Source organism: Cinclus cinclus, chromosome 1, assembly GCF_963662255.1.
Source record: "Cinclus cinclus chromosome 1, bCinCin1.1, whole genome shotgun sequence".
NCBI classification, from domain to species: domain Eukaryota; kingdom Metazoa; phylum Chordata; class Aves; order Passeriformes; family Cinclidae; genus Cinclus; species Cinclus cinclus.
Window position 1 is genome coordinate 56,612,247 of NC_085046.1, and position 26,767 is coordinate 56,639,013.

Genomic DNA, 26,767 nt, shown 5'->3' on the forward strand with positions numbered 1-26,767 from the left:
TATAGGCAGTTGAAGTAGCAAGATAAAAGGTTTTAATCTCTTTCAAAACTCTTCAATCTGAGAACACTTCCTGAATTTCTGAGCCACCTTGCACTTCATCTGAAATATCAGGTCAGGCTTTTGCTGAAAATGCATGACCTGGGTTAAAAGTTTTGGGAGGAGCCAGTTCATATTATTTCAAACTTCTGATTTTCAGACTGCTTGGTTTTTGAGTCTTCCTGTCACTTACTGAACTGTGATGGCAGAGTTTTTACACCATCCCTCCACCCCCCAAATATCATCCTGAATTTGTTATATCTAATGCCCACAGGACTTCAAAGTTATGTTAGTCCTCACTTCCCCTCCCCCCCACATGCCTTACAGTCACCATTATAATTTAATGGTGAACAAACAACAATGAAGGGACCATCAGTTAAAATCATATATTTTATTGCCAAGTAGCACTTAGGCTGACATAACAAAGGGTTTTTCATATAACCAAAATGTGCATTTCTATCCAGAATAATCTCTCCTGTAGCTCTGAACTCCAAGAATTCTCCATTTTCTGGGAAGCCCTCTTTATTTGCTTCATTCTCCACACAGCATTCATTTAAAAATCCAGGAAACCACATACTTTATTTAAAAATTTGAGGAAAAGGAACTTCCCAAATGTCCACATAAATCTTTACTCTATTTTCTCTGTGATGTCTCAGTCTTCCAATTCTTGAATACCAAGATGAAATTTGAAAACAATCCCAAAGCACTAAACTTTAAATTTACATTTATTTTGGGTTTATAAAGAAAATAATTTTACATCAGTAACTTGACAAAATCAAGTTAAATATAAATCTTTCAACAAATGACAAGTGTTTTAGAAAAACTTTACTTTGCTCATTTTGAGGCAGATACTGTAAAAACTGCCACAGAAACAATGATCTTGAAGTGTACTTATGTATCTTATACAATTTCAGGTTAAACCCAAATACTGAACTTTCAGAGCACTTTAAATATGTTAAACTATACAGACAGGCAACAGCACAGCCCAAATGCCAAACTATCTGCCTATTTTAAACACAATTTTAAAAGCACTTCATGAAGTTGCATGAATTCCAACTGGTATCACATAACTTATTTCAAAAGATGCTTACTGAAAAGTACTTTCTTCAAATATATTTACAGGAGACAATATTATTCTTAGGGCTGTGGAAAACTGCTAGCATACTGAAGCCAAAGTCATAAATTAGTGATGTCACCATGATTTTTGCCACTGACTTCACTGATGCAAAGACTTCTTTTATCTATTTATTTTTCTATTAGATAAAAGTTATAAACACCAGCTCAGATTTAAAAAATAGCTATTTGAAAAGTATTTCCACAAGGCACACGTGCAATATGAAGCTAAGTTATCACATATATCAAAACTCCAGCCTTTATTACTATTCCATAAGGAAGTCACTGATACATTGCAGCAAAAGCAAAACAAAACAGAGAGAAGAGCACCACTGTTAGCCTTTGCTGAATTCCTTCTTAAGGCTATGCAGCTGAGCTCCAGCAGAAAATCACTTTCATGGGTAAACATATGGTATCATATTTTTAACCAAGTTACTAAAATGCATTTTAAGAAAAGATTTGGTACTTGTGAATTGGTTCATAACAACAGGTATAGCTCCAATAGCCATGATTTAGAGATGTGTAACACACAGATCTATAAAAATGTTTTAACATTCACATAGTTAAGGAGCAAGTGATAAGAAGTATGACTTCTCTATGAAGATTAATGATTATTACCAAATCTGTTATCTTGAGAAACTGAAATTACCTCCATTTTCTTATTACAAGCAGTGAAAACTTGACCGCTGAAGTGCATCTCACCAAAGCTCTCATTTTTATGTTAATGCCATAATCTGATAAAAATTTCACTAAACAGAACTGAAAATAACCCTATAAAAACTTTTTGTAGGAGGTGCAAATGTACACAAATGTGCAGAGGTGCAAATGTGATGGTTTTGGCTATAACCATCTGAAAGTGTGAATAGTTAACTGGCTTCAGCTTCATTCTATTTCTTATCAACTAAATCACTTTGGTTTTCTGTAACGTTAGGTCTACCTATAGTAAACCAACTGTGTGTGCTCCAGTATACACGCACCTGACTCAGTTCACTGGACATGTGCCAGCTCCTGTCTAGAACCTACCTTTGCAGTGTAACTATATACATTCTTCCTGGAGGTCTTACTAGCTTTAAGTCAGTGCTGTTTTATGTATACCTCTGAGTTTCAAAACCAGCAATAGCCTTTGTTTGGCCACACAGAGTCAGCACTTCTCTGCAAGCACTGGTACAGATACAGTCCAAGGAAGGGATTGAAGAACTACTTTCCTGGAGGTAACTTATTTCTTCAGCTGAACTTAGCAGTACGCCTTGTAGGATCAAACCATAATTTGCTTAAGAAATTAAGGGCAATGTAAGACACTGATTTATTTCTCACATCTGTTCACAAAGCATTAGACAAAATAAGTAAAACAAATTTAAATCAGTACATACAAATTAAAAGCCTGAACATTCAGTAAGGTACCTGCTTTACCTGAAGCACTTCAAATGTTTAGTAACATTTAAGACTGCATTTTTAAGTGTGAAATAATAAACTCCTACAAAAATATACAGTAATAGCATGCATTTTAATTTTCAAAACATTTGGTGGGACAGATACAGTTTGCGAGTTTTTTACTTGTTTTTCCATGTTTCATGAGCTGTACAATTGAAAGGTAGCCATGGAATGTTTCATCATTAAGGCTCAGGGTCATATGATAACTCTTAAGTGAATCTAAGCATGAGTAAATGCCTTCCATTTTTTGGCAACAAATCTCACACTACAACACAGTGAGCCCCTTTTTAGCATCAGTCTCTGATGCTGGACAGGGGACTCACCCCTAGTATTACTCGTAGCAGCCACAAGGAACAAGAAACAGAGTGCATCAGTGTCAAAGTTCCTAAAGCTATTAATACAAAAAACCTTCTCCTCAGGAGAACAGATATTATTCAAATTCAGAGCTGTACCACCCTCTTCTGATCAGACCTACAATCTCCTCTCCCAGAGAGCTACTCTCCTATCTTAAATCAAGATCCGGAAACAATTCACCATCATGAGACCATTCCAGTGTCTTTCAGTGTTTAAACTGTCACTTTGTTCATGGTATTTCCCATAAAGCAAAGATCTTCCATTGCCAAATAGTTTAGGTAGATGGTCTTAAAAATTTTACAAGTATTATTCTAAATCCAAAACATACTTAAACCAAACTTCACACATTTGTTTTAAGCTTGCACAGTACGGAAAAAATATAAACCACAATAAAACCATGCAGAGAACACCAAAATAATATGTGAAGTCTCATTTTGTTCAAGGTCTTGAATAAAAAAGTAGTAGTAGTAGCAGTAGTAGTAGTAGTAGTAATCTCAAGTTGTGGGTTTGGTTTTGTTGTTGTTTGGTTTGGGTTTTCTCCTTTGTTTTTGCTTGGTTAAATCAGAGTAAGTTTTAATTCCCCACCTTCCCCAAATACTGGTTCTTCAGATTCCAAAGCAAGTCTGTACTCTTAATAGGCATTTATGTATATATTTATACTTAAATTTTTTATTTCTTTCCATGTAGAAGAGTAACTCAAATTCTCAAATTTACCACAGTAACACAGAAGTGAATTAATAAAACGTGAAAATACTTGAAGAATATCCCAACCAGTGTTTTTATCACAGATTATTTCTTGTCCATTTTAAGTTGTGTGAGATACATCAAAATAAATATTTGAGATTTATTGTTTTTCTTAATATTCCAAAAATATATTTGCTTACCACCAGTTCTCTTCTCTTGCTTCAAAGTCATCAATGAAAATCTACATTATTCTGACAGCACATTCGATACAAAATTGCACCAAACCCAGATTTCAAAAGCCATACTACTGTTAGGTATTATGCAGTTACATAAACTGTTGAAATGCTTAACTTTTTAAATTAGCATATCAATCTAACTTTAGATGTTAGATTATGAATATGTTGAACAACTGACCATTTGACAGATAATCAAAAATCACCTCGCACAATAAGTTTGTATTTTCACCTCTAAGCTTATGTATCATAATCTATGTGATTCTGATTCATCTGAATGATTCTACATCAATCACTTCAGTCCTGGACATCAAAGTAGTCAATTACTGGCTCTTCCTTTAATGGTTTGGATAAACCACCATTTCCACTACTCCTGAAATTATAAGAACATTAGATATTACATGCATGAAAAACAAGATACAAAACAAACTGAATCACAAACTCCTGTAATGTCTCAATGTGTATATACACACTGAATTGGTCAATAGCATGCACTTTTAAATTAAGTTTTATTTGAAGTACCTTAATGCTCCAGAAAGCCTTTATTAACTGAGTTTTGACAAAAATATATGTTTGATTAAATTAATGTGCATCAACATGTGTCTGAATGGATAAAATTCCTTTTGGGGTTTTACCAGAAAATGCAATTTACTGGTAATATTTATACAAAAATGATACTGTGCCAAAGATTGAAGGTTCAAAATGCCTTTTTAAAAGAAACAGCAAGAGAAATATTGTTAAAGTGAGCTGATGATCAAATCCGCTTGCTCTCAAAAGCAAGTGTAACAAAAATATATGGTCATAGCAAATCCAAACACTGTAAAGATTTTTTTTTCAGTAGGATAGCATGAGATCTTCCAAAAGATTTTGTAGAATTAAAAATTTCTAAAGAAACTGTTTCTGGTAATGAAACATAAATGGCTAAAGCCCTTTATTTAATTTTGCTACATAACTCCTTGGCATTAATTAGGGTCAGTGAAGACATCAATCCCACAGAAATGGAAACAAAGAGTAACAACCTATTAAAAACAGACATTGAGTTACACCTTAAGCAATCCTTTCAGAAATGTGTTTTCCTGTAGATGCTCAGCTCCGAAATAATTTACATTTTTTCAAGAGCAGCATACTTTGTATTGCAGCAGCACCTACCAGCAGTAGTTACTGCAACACTAAGCAGTCCCTTTCTGCAAAAGGTACTTGAACATGATTTCAGATGCTCATTTGGGAAAAATTTGTGAGCAAAACACTTCTAAAAGGTAAACCTGAACAAATAAATCCATTGAAAAAAAATCGTAACTATGAGATAACTACAAGTATCTGAAGCTGGCAAGTCATACAATGTAAAGACTGTCCTTTCAAGACAATTCAAAAAGATGCCTTATATATATGTATATCCCATCTTCAGTAATTCTCTGTAATTCACAGAGTAATATCCCATTTCACAGTAATTCTATCTGACAAAAATTGTAGTAGTTCACCTTTAATCAACTGTGTAGTCTCATCCTCACAAGAAAAAAATATATTTAATACCCATCCAAATAAATTATTTTATGCCAGTAAGACATTACTCTTGACTAAAGGTTAAAAAAAAAGCATCCCCGAACTGCCAAAACAGCACTCTCTTCCCAACTATCCAATATTTAATAATTTTAAAACCCCATAATATCTTTTATACTACTATGCCTATACAACACAGCCAAGCCTACATTTTCTTATTACTTCATTGCAGGCTTACTTCTATGGAAAGAACATTTTAGTGCATGCTGCAAGCTCTAAAGTTGTGTATGGGTTAGGAAAAAAGAAGAAACAGGGCACATGAAGTTGAAGCTCAGGGATATGGTCCTTGGGGAACTCAGCACAAAAATAAAAGAATATGGTTTTAAATCTAAATTCCTTACTTATCTGTTTGTTTGTAATGAGGAAGAGGAGGTGCAGGCCTGCTCTGCATTTCTTTATCTAGCACAGAAGTTAAGGTATTGCTTGGACAAATGGATTTCCCTCTAAAGAAATAAAAGAAAGATTATTTAGTTCAATAGGAAATCAGACTCATAAAGAAACTGAGAATGAGTAATATTTGTAAATAGCAGTTTTGGTGTCAGAGTTCACACTTGATTCTTAAAACATCTATTCAAACATTTAATTTTCCAACCATGGAGACCCACATTGAAAAAATTACATTTTCTTTACCAAAAATCTAGCAGGTATTGTAAATGTCTCTTCAATGCTGTCTATAAAAGATGCAGAAGCAGCTTACTAGATTTGAGGCTCCTTCTCTGCATGTGAAGTCCACAACTCCTACTATCAAGTGCCCTAAATGATCAGCTGTTAAAATAGCAAAACTGGAATACTTATACTCTAGGGCAACATATCTTTTCTTTCAAAGAAAAGATATAAATCAGAAGGAACAACTTAACAGCTTAACTCAGCAGCACAAGAACACAGTTCACTGAATCTGTACAACATATTTTGGAAGCACCTTCTCAAATGCTGGCAGTGGATCACATTAAACTCGTTGATCACAGCACTCTGCTAAGAGGCACTCTCTCAAACAACATTACCTCTTCCTTGTAAGCAGTTCCAGGTGAATCAGATAAGAGAAAAACATTATGCACTGGAGTGAGGAAATTAAAAAATCAGCTTCTTCTGTCCTCCACACTAATTACAATCTATTATGTGATTGCCACCAAATAAAGAAGCATCACACTTGTGCCCATCCCACCTGCAGTGTAAGAGTCACCCCATGGCTATGGTTACAAGGCAGTATGTTCTCCAGTACAGGAGGACAATGTACTTTAGCATGTATACTTATATATTTTAGGCTGTGAACCACACAACTTCCGTTGGCAATCTGTGCCCAAAGGCTGCAATGGCTGGAGAAAGAGGAAGGATATAAATACATATATTTGAAAAAATTCTGGAAATAAACCCCCAACACCGAGGAGACAAAAAAAAAAAAAAAAGTCCTACAAAGATCATTCCAAAAAGGCATCTAACTAGGAAAAAAAAATCCAAATAATTACCAAACACACTGTATCTCTAATAGGTTGTGGAGATGCCTTAAAATTTCCTCTAAATTCAAGAGCCACTTTCAAAAGTGAGGTTGTCTAATTCCACTTGGACGATTTAACTACAAGACTGAAAGAGCTTCCACTGTGAGCATCTTTCCCATTCACAGTTTCTTCTTATTCCTATCTGGGGGCAGACAAGCTGAATAAAATTAAAATTCTTAAGCCTCATCAAGGTCAATTTTTTACCTTTCCTGCACTTTCTTCAAAACCCATACTACTGACATTTTCAGATCAAACTACCTCTTGTACACTAAATTAAACTGCATTCCTGAATGGTTTTTATTGGGTATTGCAAAAGGTTCTTTACTCAGAGAGTTGTCAAGCATTAGAACAGGCTGCCCAGGGAAGTGGTTGAGTAAGCACTCCTGGAGGTACAAAAGACATGTGTAGATATGGTGTTTAGGGACTTGGCTTAATGGTAGACTTGACAGTACCACTGGACCCAGTAATCTTAAGGTTCTTTTCCCAACCTACATGATGCTATGCTGAGCACTGAATGTTTCCTCCTTATTTACTTTATTCATGCATTTTTAAATATACTCCTCCAGATCATAAGATTCTCTGTGTTTGCTAATTACGTTAAATTCCTAGTCAATGAATACCAACACATGCATCTTGTTTCTTTCAAAATAACATACTGAATAGCAACAATGCTGCAAAGCAATGGTTGCATATTGGTATAATTTCAGAAATGTGCACATGTTGAGTTCCATATTTTGTCACATACTTGGTAATTCATACTTTTTTTCCCCATTTCCCCAAGAGCTCTAAGCAGTTGAAATCTCACATCAGTACACAGATGATCACCACTTCTATTTCAGAGCTCACAAAAATTAAGTATTTGTCTTATTTCCATTATCTTTATCATTTTTATTTCATAACATCTTGTTTCTATCAGTCTGTTTTTACGGGCAAATTTTTGTGATATTTTGGCAACACAGATGAAAAACTCCACAACATTTTCAAAGCAAGTCAAAAGGCCACTAAAATATTACATGGTGATTCCTGAGCCCCTTTCAGTATAGTTTTAAACAGCAGTGACTGTCTATTCCAATGAACTAAAAAGCAAACTAAACTAAAAACTAAAATCTTACATACAAACACAGGCCACCAATTAAAAAAGCATTCCCATTCCCCCAACAGTGAAAGCTTTCATTATTTGGAAAAAAAGTTGCTTGTCACGGGCCATAATTTTTTCAAGGTTATATTATGTTTACATGTACACTCTAACAACAAGCATATTAACAGTCCTATCAGTTGAGAACAGCTGATTTTCCTCTCCTGTTTAAAACAGTTAAAAAGTCCTTCTCTCCCTTAGCTCTAAGCCTGCCATAAAAAGCCAAATGCTCACACCACTATTTCAATTACAACTTGGCTGTAGAGTTCTAACTGGAAAAAGACAACAGTGGCAGATGGGAGGGTATTCTGTTGTCTTCTTTCATTTTTATCAACTGTGATATGCAAAAACACAGAAAGCAAATTGCCTGGAGGTAATTAAGCAATAAAAAAAAACAAAGAAGAAAGGCTAGAAAGGCCTTCAACAACTGAAGTATGGTGTCTGTCCCTACACTAGAATATCAGACTAAATCTTGCTTCTATAGTAAAAAAGAAAATAAATGAGAGCTCTGAAATGTCAGAAACAGAGCACTTGGAGGAATATATGTGTGGTAATTTTATCCTAATTAGCAAAAAAAACCCCAAAACTTATTGAAAAAAGAAGATAATGTTCCTTCATTTCAAGAAAGTAAATCAGCAGTTCTGCTCTAACGTTAAATGTTCCCAGGACATAGTGCGTTAATATAGCAAACCTTTAAAAATCATGAGGGATCAAAGCCTTGTGAAAAATTAGAGATGACCCTGGAACCACATTTGCTTTGGTTCAAGGCCTAGACCTATTTTAGCTTCGACAAAATTTAGCATCCTTAAAAAAAAAAAAAAAAGAGCAAAAAGAAAAAGCAGAAGAGATACCAGCAAATTGGTATGCCATGAAACCACTGCGGATATAGAGACAAAAATCTATCAACTTACACTCCAGCAAAATTAACACCACTTTCTGCATACATTGGTGGCACATTGATCGGTTAGAGGGGAAAAAAAAAAAAAAAAAAAGAAGCAGCAGTTACTCACATTTAGCCCACGTGGAAAAACCCCAAACAACTGAATTCAACTAAACAGATGTACAATGGGAAAAAAAAGCCTTTGATTAATTAATTACCAGAAATAAGAAAGAAAGCAGACCCTACCTAAGCAGCCATAGTTATCTATCACCAATTATGAAAGAACTGTTGGTATGAAAACAAAAGGCTCTGCAAGCATTTTGGGCATTTTGATATTAAAGTTGCCATGCCATTCTTCATTTCATTAACTTATTCTGAAAGTAACAAACAGTCAAGTGCTTGCCTCAAGCAACAAAGTTGAGATGACACATTTTTAACAGCACTACAGGGAAAAGCATGAAGATAAACTATCTGCTGATTTTAAGGCAGTGCTAGTGCTGACAGGATAGCCTATTGTGTGAAACTGAAATGTGGAAATCATGACTCAATTTATCTTCTTCAAGACTTCAAGCTCAATTTTTGTAACTACAGGATGGATCAGCATTGAACTGTTTTGGTACGAACTACCACAAAATTCTTAGTCCACCAATCTGTCCAGACTTATTCCATGTAGTCTTGCAATAATGCACCACCATCTTTCAAATCAAGCAGATTTTTGTGAAAAATGTCTCCAAAAACTGGTAACAGTTGAGGTGGAATAATAAAGCAAATACCTCTTCAACAGTCTCCTGATTGTTTAAACTTCATACATTCTATGTCATAAGCTTTCCAGAAGCAACACATAGTATTCTCAGGGCAAACAATTTAAGGAAATAAATACTTAAGGGGGGAAAAAAAACAGTAAGAAAAAGATGCCGCCTTCTTCTGAAGTAGGACTGCTGTTAAAACCACCTTGGCTGGTGACCTTACAGCACTATTTGTAGTTAAATGTACTGGGACGTGCAGTATTTTCTTCCTGTGATGTAACTATCATGATCTAATAGGAATGTTCCATGTTGTTACAGGGGGTTTAATTTATTTAGGTCTTTGATCCTGCTGATCTTGTATAGCCTACATTTGGTAACCATTTCCAAACCATTTTCAGACTGACCTCACTGGAAGGAAATAAAATCCCGGGTGAAAAAAAAAGTAACACAGGGCATGTCAATGAACTACGGCAGCATGTGAATTCCTCAGTGAGAACCATGTGGGACCTTGTCACCTTCTTGAGAAGTCCCCTTGTTCATGAGGACAAACTGAGCCTAATGTTCCTCCTGGAAGTAGCAGGAAAAAGGCGAGTCTTACAGGGATGACTGCCCTCAAAACCACTTTTAGTATGTCTCAAATCCATACCAGCTGCTTAAACACTGAACACTACATAAAAAGAAGCAAACGCCCCATTAACAGGCTCTGAAATCCAGAGTTATTTGGAGAAGGAGGAAATTTTTACTGAGTAAAAGACTTCAAAAAACCACTGACACGTACAGTGAAACACAAGTGTGTACTTCAAAAGCAAATCTTTACGCTTCTCATCATAGCAGTCTGGATATTACGTCTGAACCTAGTTCAGAAACAATCTGGCATTGCAACTGTTCAAAGGATGGTGACTGCAATGCTGACCAACAGGGAAGCACAGAGAAAGGCACTTGCAAATATTCACTGCAGGTCTTACACTTCAAATGACACCACAACTGTAATTCAGATCAAGCTTAACAGTCAATACTGGGAATGATCTTCTCTGTGCTTATATATGGGCAATGCTGATTGATGACTGAGTGATTCTAATGCCAGTAATATGACAAACTTTTACTGATGGTGATGGAAACAGAGGCTGAGGGCAAAGTTTGCCCCTAGATCTCTGGAACAGGAAGAAGCCTGGTTGGAGGAAGATTTCTTAGCACCAAGGAGATTTTCTCACCCTTCTAATGGACCCATATAGGGATGTTAACATTTGAATGACACAAAGGTGGAGTGTGAAGAAAAGGAATGGTCTTTTTGCCTGAATGATTTTCATGTATTTATACATGAAATAGCCCATGATAGAAATCCAAAGGCATTGCTGAGACAGAATAAAACAGTATCACTTGGACCTTCTGGTGATTACTAGCTCTGGGAGTTGAAGAAGCCATTGTGAAATACTCGAAAACTATTATCCTAGAGCTTGAGCTATTACTCATGTGAGGCTACAATGTTTTTTATATCTTGAAGAAGTGGCAAATAAAAAGAAAATTCAAATAAACTTTGGAAGAAGCCATTAAAATAAGAAATACTGCTATGCAGCAGAACAGCCTCAGTAGACTACTCAAGTGTCTTTTAAGAGTGGCAGTATTGAAATAGAAGCATATGCATTCCACACAGTATACTATTCCCTGAAATACACAAGAAAAGGAGCAAGTGTGCAATCTATCCTAAAACCATATAGAGGAAGGCCTCCCATTCTCAAGCTGCAGAATAACCCTTTGCTTTTAATGCATATTCATCTGCCCTGCTCCTTTTATCATCCTTACTAATTTCTCATCTGCCCCACTATTTCACTATTTCTTTATTTTTTTAAATAAGCTTTTTCAAATATTAACTCTTTGCTCATCTTCCTTTACTTGAAACAAAAAGTATCTTACATTGTAAGATCAAAGTAATGTTCCGTCTCTCTTGGAAGAGATCAAGATTGTAGCTAAGCTACCAACTGATAAACAAGTTCAGGAATAGCTCATGGCACTCCAGTAGCACAGAAGATGAGAGATTTCTTATGACTGCAGTCAATATTTACAGTTAAAAACAACTGGTGGTCAAATAATCACAGTTTGACAAATGCTGCTGAGTAAGCAGTACAATCAATGAAGCCCTGACACCACAAACTTTCCCACACTATCAGCTTGTTTTTTCCCTAGCTATATTCCCTCCGTTTTCTTCTCTACTATGAACTGCCCTCTGTGAGTGTTCTCCAAAACATTTCATTTTTGCTATGAAATCTCTTCCATTTGCAGTAATTCCAGTTCCATCTCTGTCCATTAAATGAAGAGGAAGTATACTCTGCGATAGGTTTATACAGATGGAGAAATATGTTACAATAACCAGATTTTTTTCAAAAGTGGTGTAAATTTAAGTATGATTTCTCAACCCAACAATTAGTTTTCATAAAATTTTATCACATACATTATTTTTTGATACCTCTATTAAATCTAGCTGATGACAACAAGTTACTGCTAGGATTAATGGAAAACAATCTCGCTAAGTACTTTCCTAGCTTTTTTATTTCTAATGGTGTTTTCTTCTCTGAAGATTTACTTGACTAAATGAGCCCATGAAACTATCAATTCAGAAACTGCTTTAAAACTTTTTCTACTGGAAATTACTGCATTTTGCAAATTACATTGTAAATAAACTCCTTCTGGTAAGTGATAAAACCCATCCAATTATTTAAGCTATAGTGTAAATATTTGAAAACAACAATGAATTACATACTTCACTGCAGTGATAACAACATTGCGCTTTGGTTCGTTGTCATAGCTCACACTTTCAATGCCATAAACCTGAGCTAATTCATGGATGATTCTGCGGTGATCTCTGTTCATTGGTGGGTAACAATGACTCTTCTTTGTATGCTTGCCCTGAATTCAACAGAAGAGGTTAAGAAAGAAGAAAAAAAAAAAAAAAAGGTGAAGTTTTCCTTCAGGAGAGCCAGGGGGAATAAAACAATGAAAAAAGGTGTTTCTACCTCTAAAATTTTGTTGCTATGACAAAATCAATACCACAAATTGCAAAGACCTCAGTATTGAGAGAAAGCTCATTTGAAAATATTAATTTCCCGAAATTAAATTGTCTGTTTTCATCACCTCAAAGTTTACACACACCCACATAGGGGTATTTTTAACGTTTGAAATACAAATTCTGATCACAGTCATTCTACTTCAATCCCCCAAAAAAATACAAAATTATTTTCATCAGAATTTGTATTTTTCAAAATGATCTGCCAAGTTCACATCAGATCCAATTTTATTTTGCAGTTTGGCCTCACAATGCACATATTGCAGATAGCTACAAAGATGTCAAATTTATCAATCACTTTCCTCTACCAAAGAAGCTATTTATCTGCAAGTTCTTCATGTAGATTCTTTATTAAATATAACCCCAAAGCTCTATTTTTAACCAGTTAACAATGACTGATAATGCATGATTCAACACTGATTATTATATCAACAGTAAAAGAACAAACAAAAAAAGCAGGGCCCTATGAACCCAGGTTCTTAATGGGCTGGATCAATTTGTAACAACAAATGCATATAAAAGATGAGTCAGTCAGTACTTCAATCTGCTTTCATGGATTCAGGACACTGCTTCAACTTTTGCCTTCATGACCACCAATTAAATCTTCTAGGTCTCTGGGTCAACAGAAGGGATTCAAGAGGAAAACAAACTACCTGTAGTAGATTAAATTCGAGTCACGGACTTCTAGAGAAATCCCAACCTAAGTTCGTAGGACTGCAGGCAGTACATTTAAGGTCACTGAGAGACCAACACGATATCCCACTTCTCCATCACCAGTCTTTTGACTGTAAGAATGGGGTAGGAACCCAATGACAAGAGAAAGGTAACTGTTGCAACTACATATAAACAAACAAACAGAAAGAACCCAAGAACTATTGTCTGATTAGCTAAAATTCAAATCTGTTTTTAGCTACATGGAGGAGAAAAGTCCCCAAGAACAATCAGTGTGGATTTACAAAAGGTCAGCCACCAAAATTAATGGAAAAACCACCACATGTAATAGAACAAGTCACTGGGGGTACAGTGCAGCTACCCTGAAAATAGAGGGTTAATATCTGTCTCTTAGATTATGAAATTGCTAAGTTACAAACAACAACTGGACCAGAAACTGGTCAGCCATTTTAATAAGTCTTCAGGGTAATCACATGGTGACAGATTATCTTTACTTTGCAATTAACAGTAATAAACCTCACAGCTATTACAACACTTCCAGCACAGATACAAGAATTTGAAGAACTCCATAGATTCTGTACCTATTTATGACAACTAGTATGCTTGCTTTTAAAAAGTGGTGGTGGTTCCATGTTCTAGAAGACATCACAATTCTTGTCCCTATGAACACAGAGCTGGATATATATGTCCTCTGTCTTTTCTGCTTATATATATCAACCACGAAAACTCTGCTATGCTAGGTAGAATGCATACTGGTAGGTATAGGGCAAGAGATGTTTATGAGGCAAGCAAAGTCATATATGATAGACAGAGCTGAATCACATTAATGCTAAAACTTTTCAGCATCAAAATCCTTTTATCATGTACCCAGTTAACCTGAAGTGGGAATCTCCAAAGGTAAAATGCAAGAAAAAATTAAAAAGCAGAAGCAAAATGTGTAAGCCTAAGTAAGAGTCGTCAATATGAAAGATATAGTACCAATACAGACAGAGCTACATGAATACTTGATAGATCAGCACACAAAATACCTTTAATACAAGTAAAGTTCTACATCTAGAAACAAAGAAAACAACCCATGTATTTAGTCAGAGAAATTTATGAATCATAATAAACAAACAACCAAATACAGACTCAAGCACAAAAAGGACTTGAGGATCACAGCAGAAGAACAACTAAAACCAGCCTCCCTGCATAATGCTATGTCACACATATTAATTCAATCTTTAGCTACATAAACCTGTGGGTTGCAAGATGAAGCCTGACTCTCACAAGAGAGAAAAGAAAGCCTCTAAGTCTTTCACAGAAATAAGAAGAAAAGTTATGCAAGAAGCACTGAGTACAAGGGCAAGTGAACTTTACAGTGCATGGAAAATACTCCCCTTTACACCCTATTTGCCACAATTTTGAAGGAAAAGAGTGTCAGAGCATGGCCTCCACACATACTGTCACTTGAGCCTCAAGATAGGCTAGGTGGACACAGAGAACTACAGGCTGGTCAGCTTCACCTCAATCCCTGGAAAATCTCCTCCCTTTTGAAATACGACTTGATTTCTGTGAGCTTTCTGGGAATTTCTCATACCTTTAAGGAACAGCAATTCCCTGCAGCCTTATGGGTAGCATGGTACGGAACTGATCCTTGAGGTACACAACTGTCACGTGGCCCTAAATGGTTCATCCTGCTCATGATAAAAGCTGGGTACACCGAGTCATTCCCCCCTTAAGTCAGACAGGGAAAAGAATGACATACAGTTTGATTTTCCTTCTCTTCTGTAATGTAGATGCTCCTTAACAGACATGATTTGTCTGCTTTGTAGGATCATTATTTAACAAATAGCTGGTTTGCACTGAAAACTAAAGCACTGGAGATACTCTTGAGCTCTCTGGTACTCTTGTTCTGGTATATTTCACGTCACTAACTGCAAATTCAAGATCTATGGTTGCCCCCCTTTTTAATGTAATTACATCTCTTGGTTTGATATTAGAATAAGCATATATTTGGTATATGCAATCGTATATAGAAAGCTGTATGTGTACGAGCCTGTGTACATATGTGTGTATGATAAAGTATAAAGGAATGCGTAAAATAGGATAACCATAGGCAATGCAACACTGGGCAAGTATGAAACAACATAGGTAAAACAATATAGATAACAAACCACTATTCTACGCATCTACTTCCAAGTGTCTGACGTTGGAGGGACTCGAGTATAATTAGCATAATCTGCACTCCAATGAACAAGAAACAGGGGGCAAGAGACAAATGAACTAGGAACTCCTGTTAATACTCACACAGTAAATACACAGGAGACTAAAGCAGTGTCAGGTCACTTGGAACGAACGTAAGTTGTAAGAGTAAGTAGAAATTACTCCAGAAAGACCAAGGCCCATCTGAAATTACATCTGGCCAATTATGATAAGGACAGAAATAAGGGCTTCAAATACCTAAACAACAAGAGGAAAACTAAGGATAGTGTGGACCTAATAACAAAGAGAGGGGGGACCCTAGTAAGAGGACACAGAGAAGACTGAGTATGTGAACACCTTCTCTGCATCAGTCTTCACTGACAACCCCTCAAGAATCTCTGACTCTGGAGACCAGGGTAAAGGAATATTGGAAGGAAAAGTTTCTGTTGGTCAAGGACTGGAGTTAGAGAACACCTAGGTAAATTTGATATCCACAAATCCATGGGCCCTGACAGGATGCATCCATGAGTGCTGAGAGACATCATAGTGAGGCTGCTTATAATCATCTTTGAACGGTCACGGTGGTCAGTGAAGTGCATGAAAATGGAAAGAAAGCAAACATCACCCCAGTGATGTCGTGCCCTTTCTTAAAGGGCAAGAAGGACTCTGAGGAACTAAAGGCCAGTCAGTCATGGCTTGACCTTGGCCAAATGCCAGGCACCCATGAAAAGCCACTCACTCACCCTCCCCCGCCACAGCTGGGCAGAGGAGAGAAAATTTAACAAAGGGTCTATGAGTTAAGGACCAGAAGAAAACACTCCAAGGGCAAAACAGGCTCAACATCAGAGACAGAAAGTGAATTTATTACTAACAAAATCAGAGCAGGAAAATGAGAAGTAAAATAGATGGGTTTAAGGGTTGTTTTCCCCAGCCACTTCCTCCTTCTCAGCAACAGCCCAGGGAGACGGGGGGTGAGGTTTTTGGCCAATTCATCACCCAAGCTCTTCTTTCGCTTGGCTCAGGGAGAGTTGTTCCTCTGTGAAACTGTGGAGTCCCTTTCCACGGGAACCAGTTCTCCACTAACTTCTCCAGCATGGTTCCAATCTCATAAGCAGCAGTCCTCACGGAATTGCTGCAATGTAAATTCCTCTCACAGGCAAACAGTTCTTCCAAAAACTGAGATCACTCTTCCATGGGGTGCAGTCCTCTAAGGACAGGCTGCTCCAGCCTGGCAGCAGGGACCCCTAATCTCCACCAGGTCCTTCCAATGGATCACAGCCTCCTCCAGGCATCCACCTGCTCTGGTGTGAGCACACCCCACACAAGTTGCAGATGGATCTCTGCATCTGTAGAACTCCAGGGGCTGCAGGGCTGCCTGCTTTACCATGGTCATCACCACAGCCTGCAAAGGAATCTCAGCTCTGGCACCTGGAGCACCACCTGCTCCTCCTTCTCCACTGACTTTGGTGTCTCCATGTTGTCTCTCTCACAAGCTCTCACCTCCTCCTCTTCCCTAGCTGGAATTAACACTGTGCTACCACCTTTGTTTTGATTTCTTCTTAAGTATCTTATCACAGAGATGTTATCATCATTTCTAACTGGCCCAGCCTTGGCCAGTGGCATGTCCATCTTCAGAGCCATCAGGGATTGGTTCTGCTGGACATGGTGGAAGTTTCTAGCAGCTGCTCACAGAAGCCACCTCTGTGGCCCCCCCACCCCACCAAAAACTAGGCTATGCAAAACCAACACACAGTCTCACATCAGTCTCTGGAGAGGTGATGGGAATGGTTCACCCTCAAGGTCATTGTGGGATGACCTGAAGGTGATCAGGGCTAGTCATTATGGATTCACCAAAAGAAAATCATGCTTAACCAATCTGACTGTATGACAAAACAATTATCTATCCCCTGGACAGGTAAGGTGAGAGCACTGAATATGGCCTACCTGGACTTCAGGAAGATTTTTGACACTTTGTCCTGTGACAGCCTATAGGTTAACTCAGGAAGTGCAGCCTGGATGAGTAGACAGTGAGTTGTGGTCAGTGGCAGAGTCAAGCTGGAGGCCTGTAACTAGTGGTGATCCACAGTGGTCAGTACTGGCTCTAATATTGTTTTAACTTAGTCATCAATGACTTGGATGAAGGGGCAGATACCTCCTCAGCAAGTTCACTGATGACCCAAAGCTGGGAGGAGGGGCAAACACACAACATTGTGCAGACCCTCTGAAGGATCTCGACACGTGGGAGGAACGGGCAGTGAGGAACCTTCTGAAATTCTTTAAAGTACAGAGACCTGCACTCAGGGAAGAAGAACCTCATGCACCAGTATAGACTGACCTGCTGGAAAGCAGATCTTCAGACAAGGATCTGGAAGTGCTGGTAGGCAACAAGCTGTCATGAAACAGCATGGTATGCTAGGAAGAGTGTAACCACCACTCAGGAGGTCATGAGAGGTGATCATAAGAGGCTCCACTACTCAGCCCTCATGAGGCCTCACCTGGAATTCTGTATCCAGTACTGGGTTCCTCAGTACAAGAGAGAAATGGAGCTCCTGGAGCAAGTCCAGTAGAGGGCTACAAAGATGACAGAGGACTGCACCATCTCACAGGGATAGGCTGAGAGTGTTGGGCCTATTGTGCCTCAAGAAGAGATGACAAATAGGATTTCATTTACTATTACTTCCTTTGGCAATAAGCATGTGAAGAAAGTGTGTTAGGAGGATGGAACCAGGCAACTTAATAGTTGGCCACTTAATAGTGCCAACCAACAGGAAAAAAGGCATTAGGCAGAGACTGATGCACAGGAAGTTCTACATGAACATGAGAAAGAACTTTACTGTGCAGGTGACTGAGGACTGAAACAGATTACCTAGAGAGGTTGTTGGAGTCTCTCTCACTGCAGATATTACAGAACTGTCTGGATGCAATCCCATGCAATATGCTCTAGGATGACCCTGCTTGAGCTGGGAGCTGGACTGGATGACTCCACTGGGGCCCCTTTGATAACTAGACACATACTGACTCACTGCAGTCTTCCATTCTAACAATGAAAACAATAAGCAAGGACATCAGAGAGACAGACAAGCACCAAGACTGTTTAAGAAACATCATCCATGATTTTTGGAAGGAATAAAGTTAAGTAAGTGTCCCTAGGGCCTAGAAGTAACAAAATTGTGCTTTTTACAGAAGATTAGCTCCTTCTTGAGCTAAGGGCAACTGAGGATAGTATAGTTTACATGGTCCTTTGAACCATGTATAATACCAGGTCTTTTATGGAGCACCAGCAAGCTGTGCTGACACACACCTGAAGGTGGTATCACTGAAAAACATACAACTGTGTCTGTGGCATCAGCCTCTCTAAGCATATGGAGTCTCTCAAAACACTGTGACTGAATCCAGGTTTTCTTATAGAAGAAAATAATAAATAAAATAATTCATGCACTGGCAAATACAGGAAGGTATAAAAAAAAATTGTGAGCAAGTTCTACTACAGGGATCAGAAGTACCTAGGCTTTCCTTCTAAAAGTCTGAATGTTTAGACATAATCTTTGACAATATTTTATTAATGGAGATAAAAAAATTGATGATAATCCATTGATGCATTAAAGCCTAGCACTGCTTGAATCCTTAAAAAAGGTTTGGCACCAAAATGATCCTGAACTACTAGGTCTCTCAAAAATTTTGTTCAATTTACAATAAACTGTGCAATATATTGGAGCCCAAGAAGATCTAGTGTCAACTCATAACTATGAGTATTAATAGTGTTTATTAATATCAAACTCATATACTGACCTTATTCACAGCTTCCACAAGCATTCTCATTTCCTTCTCGATGTCACTGACAAATTTTATATCCTTCCTGCAAGAACAGCATTCTAGGTTAACAAGGCAAGAGGATAAAATATCTTCATATTTTTCAGCAAGAACAAAATTAAAGAACACAACTGACTGAAGCAGAAGCTTCATTCACATTAAAACACTCTTAGTGTGTCATCACTAATACAAAAATAATTATTTCCTCTTCAACAACTGGAACGAAGAATAAAATGCTATGACATGCTTCTACTGACTGACAATAAAATTCTACACTTTCAAATGAATAATGTAGATTTTAAAGTTGCCATTTTGGTGTTTTTAAATTATTTGTCATTAATTTACTTAATTACAATAAATAATGTGACACAAAAATGGGGATAGGGTAAAAAAAGTGGAGTTCTTTTCCAAGACAAAGTTGACTGATTTTGGTCTTCAGCTCACCTAGCATAACAAATTATTAAGAATGCAGCATAAGTTAACTTGCAAGCAAACAAAACATTCTTGATGTGAGATACTAAGGACTTGTTTGACGTATTTTTTGGAACTAGCTTCATCACAGTACTTCAAAAGTCTTTCATTTAAGGGCAAACTTTGTGCTCTGTTCTTAAATAAGCAGGTAAACTAACTTTAAAAGTAAGGCTGCTATATATTAGGCCACCATCCCCATGGGGAAAAAAACACTACTCAAAGATTTCATATCTCAAAGCTGGTTAGAAGTAAAGAGTTCTTCAAAAACCAGGCACTATTCCATACCATTCACTTGGTGAATGACGTTAGAATTTAACCAGTCAAGAAGTGCCTACCAAAGCAAGCACAACTATCTTTGGTAGATGACCTACCAAAGTTCTGGATGCTGAGGTGAATGTATCATCAAAAGACCACACAAATGGTGTCAAACAAATGTGCAAAACAACAACATTGAATAGCCCAATGGACTCAGCCCATCACTAGTAAACAAACATTTAAGGTTTAGTGAGATTACAGAGATATTGCATGTAGCTATGAGAACTCCCTGATCTTCAGTAGACAGAAGTGTAACACTGGGAGAACTGGAAAAAGAACCTGACCTGGACAGAGTTAAAAAGAAAGGGACCTCCAGACACCTAAGATATGAAATATAGAGTCAGCTCAGATGGTATGAGCCTTTGGAAAAAAATATTACAACAATAATTTCAAGTTCAAAAAAACCCCAATCCCCAAACAAAAAATCCCAAATCAAAAACAAAATGCCCAATCAAACTCACTGATACCTTCAGGATTGAGGTTTAAAAAGCACATACTACATAGCATGCCAACTATGAACACCCAAATTTCAAGGTGAAGTGGTCATGGCAGGTTAAAAAGCAATGTATCAACAATCCAATGAGAAGGTCCACAAATACGTGATGTATCATATTTAGAAGCATACTAAGGAAACAGCTAATACACTGGGGGACACATTTAAAAAAGAAAAAACAAAGCCATTCAGGAGCCTACAAAACAAGAGATTTTCATAGTCCATACAGTGGTGTCTTGCACAGCCAGTGACAAAATAAGAAAATTCTCTTTTGTGTAGCTCCAGGTGGCTAGATACTCCACATGTTCTCTCTTTCTGCAGTAGTTTTAATTCATCAAATAGCACCATTAACATCATCAGTGTCTAATTGGACATTGATACTTGTGCTGATCTATCCTCCAACTTCATGTCAACAGATTAAGTGGAGCATTTTCTTACTCTCTGTGTGCATTTCTGGATCTTCTTAGAAAGGTCAGTGCTGAGGTGTCCAGGGAGTTGATCTGTACCCTCTGATTTGTGTTCAGTTGGTAATGATCTCCATGCTACAAGATGGATTCCCCTTGGCAGCAGCGTATCTCCTTATGTAAAGCTATATGGTGGAGAGACTTCTTTTGACTCCTTATCAGATCCTGACACATCAGCAAGATTAGCCTGCAGCAGCATTACCATGCTATTACATGCTATTCCTGGTGCCCACTTCTCCTGTCATTGTCTTACAAAGCAGACATACTATCTTGGCATGCTAACACTCGCTTATCTTCTTCCTGTTACCTTGAGTTGTACTGCATTTTGGGAGCTTTAGGGTTCTGTAATTAAAGATTACACCTCAAAATCAGCAGTTCTCACCTCTTTCTTAAGTTTTCTTCCTTTTTAGGTATACATTTCTTTCAGCTCTTGACAGTGTATCAGCTACACAGATAAATTGCCTAAAGAAGATAATATAGCATCCTAGTAATGTCTTTGGCAGCTGCTACCTTCTTGAGGCAGTGACTGAAAGCACAGGGAGGCAGCTGTCATATTTCTCAATCATTCTAAGATCCCCTACCTAACTTATGCTCTGCAAAAAGCCTCAAGCTCTGAACTCCTGCATTACTGGTGTGATGTGCTCAAGCAAAAAATAAATTAATCTGTCTGAAATTATTCAGAATACTGAGCCACCTGAAAAATACACTGTAACAAATGTAATTTCAGGATCCTGCCATCTCGATGCAAAGTCAAATCTTTTGCTAGACTACTGAGACAAAAGATCATCAGGAAGCAGTCAAGGAATCAAATTCACAAAGCCACAGATTTCACAAATTGCAGATTACTGCTCTTGTAAAGAGAGCTACGTTACTTTAAACAGAAACTTGTTTACCTTTAAAACTAGAAAAATTACATCCAGTAATTCAATGTACAAAGTAACTGAATTAGTAAGTTGAAGGCTAATAAAAACTTTTGCTTTAGCTATGAATCAGTAAGAATAGTCTTGGTGGATTAGTTTACTGTAAATTACGAGTGTAAAGTGGCTAGAGAGAAAACACAAGTAAAATCATTGAAAGAATGAGAAAAGGAGGAGTTTGGAAGCATTAAGGCTACTTTTCAGGTATCTGTTTGACCATCTGCAGCACAGTGCACAACCCTGGTCAGTTCTGTACAAAGAAGATGAACAGTGCACTATGGGCAGTGGCTGGCAGAAAGATGAGATAGAACTGTACTCCAAAAAACCACAGTAGATGGTTTTCAAAAAACAATTTGATGGTTTTCAAAAACCATTGTGAAAAAACCACACATGATGCAGAATTTTCACCTTCTTATTGTACTGAAAGTGTGTGCTGTGTTTTCTGAAAAAGATGAAGCAAAACATATTCTACACACAACTAAGAGAACAGTCCTTATAAAGTAGCCCTTTTAAATGCAAATACTTTTAAAACAGTAGCTCTGCAATGAAAACATTCAGCTCCTATCTTGCAGTCGGCTCACAAAGTAAAGAAGATGCAACTTGCTCTTCAATTCTGAATGCTTGCTTACATAAAATTTTCACTTATCTCAACATATCAGCAAATCAAATAAAGGATTTTCAAGTAGCAAACACCCTTACAAACCCATGAAATTTATGCAGCATTAGAATACTGGAATAAGAACAAAACATACTGAGATGTTCTAAAAAGATTAGACCTGGTAGAAACTAATGTCATGCCTACAAACACATACAAGAATAAAAACTCTGAGATGACACATCATCTAAACATCTCTTAAAAATGTGTCTGACCCCTCCCTGTCATTCCAGATTGCGAAGTATTTATTGGTGTGATGTTTTGGATATTACCTTGATTTCACATTGCTTCATTTTAGGATGTTTCAATCTAGCAACCCTCTATGCAGTGACATTGACACAGGCTTTTCTCTGCATCTAACCTTTTATTAATTCAATTTTTTTTATTTTTAAAATAAAAGCAGTAAAGTAAAAAATAAATGAGACTGGTGGAAAGAACAGCCAGCTATGAAAGCATATTTCATTACTTCGCCATCACTTTTGTCTTTTTTTTGAAATGTCTATAAGGAGTACTGAGGTGGAAGTTTTTTCTGAGTAAAAGCAGTAGAAACACAAGTACAGGTACTGATTACCAGTGAAATGGTGTAAAATGATGTTGCCATTCTAAATCTGGTCTGATTACAGAAAAAAGGCAACCTGTCAGGCACTGGCAGGTTTTACTTTTTAGTACTGTTTTTTGTACTTTTCAGGTTTTACTTTTTCAGGTCCTCATTTGAGAGGTCTTGAGAAATGCACGCCAACTCCTTTGCCTCAACTGTCATCTACTGCCAAGGCACCTATTTTTAGAAGAGTAAACAGAACTGTTCTGCATTTCCCATCTTGCTCTCAACACTGCTGACTTATGACACCTGCTATCATTAAAAGACATACCTTGCATCTTCTTTTAAAAGGTCACTGTACTTTGGTCCAGAAGAACGGATATTAAAAGGATCAGAATTATCATCTATTTCAAGAGCTTCAGCAAGGCGCCTAAATTTGAGGGTAGGAGGAAAAAACCCAAAACACAACAAAAAGATAAGCAAACCAAAAAAAGAACCCATATAAATCCCCCCAACCTTCCACACGTCATCGAAGTGTAAAGTTACAGGTTAGTAATACAAATAACAGCTTGCAAAATATATGGTCTGTACATTTGAAACTACTCATTTAAGAACTACAATATTCTAGCAAGATTTCTGATGACTCAATATAGATCTCTTTAACAGGAATCATCTCCACATTTATCCGTTCTCTAAGACATGCAGAAAAAGATTCCTTCTCCACATAGCATTAACTTTCCAAACCCAGACTACTTCTGTTAAAAAAAAAGTAAGCCAATTAATTTCCCACCTGTTCCTCTGAAGAGCTAAGCATTCTTCATCACATTGCAACCTGAATTATGAAAGAAAAATACAATTAGAATCACTGCTGCTACTCATACTTTTCAAGCTGTAGCTTGTTGGTGTCATATTATCACAGTCTAAAGGAGTAGCAAGAGTGTGAAAGAATATTTTATTATATTAGAACAGACAGCTAAAAATAAACAAACAAGGAACAATCAAAGATCTTTGAGCACCCAATCCCTTCTCTAAGTCTTGAACAGGAGCAGTAATTACCAACGTTGTATAGGAACTGAGAAAAGAAGCTTCTGAACTAGATGTTATATTGGTAAATGTTATCAGTTGAGAGAATAATGAAGTTGATTAGGAGCATCAAGGGGATACTAAGAAGGACTGGAAATCAGCAACCTATGAATCAGAAATCCTATGAATCAGAAAAAATTATCAATCTGGAAAAAGCGGAAAATCAGATATATCTATGGAGGATTATGGTGAACCATAAACATCAGTATTTCAACTGAATCCCTAATTTCTAGTGTCAGCAGAGTTATGAATTTCAGTTTTCTGTCTCACCTTTGAAAGGTATTTCATAATTTTATTTTGAGGCATTAAAATGTTGGAAGAGAATAAGGAGATCCTCAGAATTTCAGTGGCAGTTACAGACTTCTTCCTGCAGACTGCGTTAATTAATTTTCTTGATAATAACTCCTTATATTACAAAAACCACCAAAAACAAAACTACAGGGGAAACTGGTTCAAACTGGTTTATTCAGTGGCATATATTATCTCTGGAGACAAATACTTCCAGGATACAGAACTTCTGATGGCCTTCTTGAAGGAGACACAAGAAAGCTAACATACTTGCACTCTTAAGATCAGCCTGGTACTGTTTAAAGTCCTTCACTTGAAGAATTATATTCTCCTCCACTAAAAGAGGAATGTAGCCAATTTACAGAAGCTACACTAGGTCTGATCAAATTTGTCAAGAAAAATCCAAAGCTCTAGTAAGAAATCTAAGCTAAAGTATAAAATGTCTACAGACAGGACAAGAGAGTTAAACAAAGAAAATCCCTGCAACTTGCAGAAAACATTCTATTATTGTAAATGAATGAAGCAGATTTATACATTACATTGAAAATACTGGAGGAGTTTGACAATAAACTAGAAATTTTAGACTAAATATTTTGTGTACCCCCATCTCTTTTCCCCATCTCTGTATTCAGTAGACAAAATAGAGAAGGGAGGATACTGCCCCTGACAGTCCTTGAATAAAGGCTACCTACCACAGTTTAGGTATGATATTAGGAAAGACTTGTATAAAAAAAAGTTCTCTGGTAATTTCAACTGTTCAAGGAAAGGGCAGTGCCTGTCCATGCAGAAAGATTTGTGTTAGTGACTACAACACAACATCAAAAGTTCTTAAATATGCTGGCATGAGCTTCTGATACAGGAAGTCTTGAAGTGACTATACGGGAAATGACATTATTTTGACTTTACACAATATAGAGGAACATTAGATTTTAACAAGCATAGACTGACTTTGAAATAATCAAATTTAATATAAAAAAAGAAGACATGGTAATAGAAATAAACTAAAACCAGAGATAAGGGAGTTCAAAGGCAAAGACTTCAGTAAGTCAAGGTTCTGACAGAGGGATGTTGGAGAAAGTTGACAACATCATCAAGAAATTATACAAAAAGTAAAAGGACAAGCTATTTCAGTCCTGAGGAGCATCAGGAAAACTTATGCCACAAAATTAAAATTAGGTTTGTGGTGCCAGCCAGTGTGACAACACCAAAGCACCATTCAAACTGAAATACAAACATGAAAAATTCTAAAACGGGTAATACAAAAATATTTTAAATAGTAAGATAATAACTAGGAGAAAATACAGCCTATCAATAATCGAGAAAGGAACACTGGATTGCTGAAACAGAAGATAAAATCTGTTGACCTATCTAGAAATCAGAAAAAAAATCCAGAGAAACTCCAATGAGTTGCCTGTGTAGAAAAAAACTCTGAAACTACAGTTGTTATTTTTCCACACAATTGTAATAACCAACCATACAATGAACTCATTCTACATGAAAGCAAAACCATGAACCACCACGGAACTGCAAAATACTCTTTTAGCAGTATTGCTGAAGTAGAGTCAGGCTGCATAGGAGGACTGTAAATCTTCCTATGACAGCTGCCATTTTTATCACCATATTAATGTATTTTGCATGTCACATATGCTTCAGGTACACACAAAGCTTCAAATACATTACTACATGCATCTCCTTACCTGGCCTGCTTCATTTCTTTTTTCGTAATAAGCCTACTGATTTCCACTGAATCCCCAAGCTGGAGATCTGTTAGCTTAGTTGCTATAGATATAGCAGCTATTCTGAAAAAGAGATTTCGTTTCAGGCAACAAATAAACTTCTGAAAATGTATATAAGGGTGCAGATTTAAGCTCTAGGTGGAAGAAGTAAGACAGACTGATCATTTTCTCATTAGATTACAGATTGGAAGTTTATTTCTACATCACCAAGTTTCAGCAGTCTAATCTAGTTATATAAATCAAGAGTTTACTCTGCCTCAACTAGGAGTAACACTGACAAATGGACATGCTTTTTATGCAAGTTGAAATTATGCAAGGCAAATACTCTTTCTCCCCACTCGATAATTATACAAACAACAGCTGACCATATAGCCTTAACTATCATTTTATCTGATTCTTCCTTAACTGTGCGCAACTAAAG

The 26,767-nt window shown here is 37.0% G+C and overlaps 1 protein-coding gene across 1 annotated transcript in view; it reads right to left on the bottom strand.

Annotated features, from left to right (window-relative positions):
- Positions 1-437: 437 nt before the first annotated feature.
- The window catches only part of NFX1 (nuclear transcription factor, X-box binding 1), a 68,104-nt gene continuing 41,774 nt past the window's right edge, over positions 438-26,767 (bottom strand). Inside the window, exons 18-24 of the mRNA XM_062494991.1 lie at positions 26,308-26,409; positions 24,030-24,071; positions 23,571-23,669; positions 19,366-19,432; positions 12,418-12,563; positions 5,750-5,851; positions 438-4,224 (exon numbers count right to left, since the gene is read on the bottom strand). Of these exons, the coding sequence (XP_062350975.1) occupies positions 4,149-4,224; positions 5,750-5,851; positions 12,418-12,563; positions 19,366-19,432; positions 23,571-23,669; positions 24,030-24,071; positions 26,308-26,409 (634 nt within the window). The 3' untranslated portion in view covers positions 438-4,148. The remainder of the gene's footprint in view (positions 4,225-5,749; positions 5,852-12,417; positions 12,564-19,365; positions 19,433-23,570; positions 23,670-24,029; positions 24,072-26,307; positions 26,410-26,767) is intronic.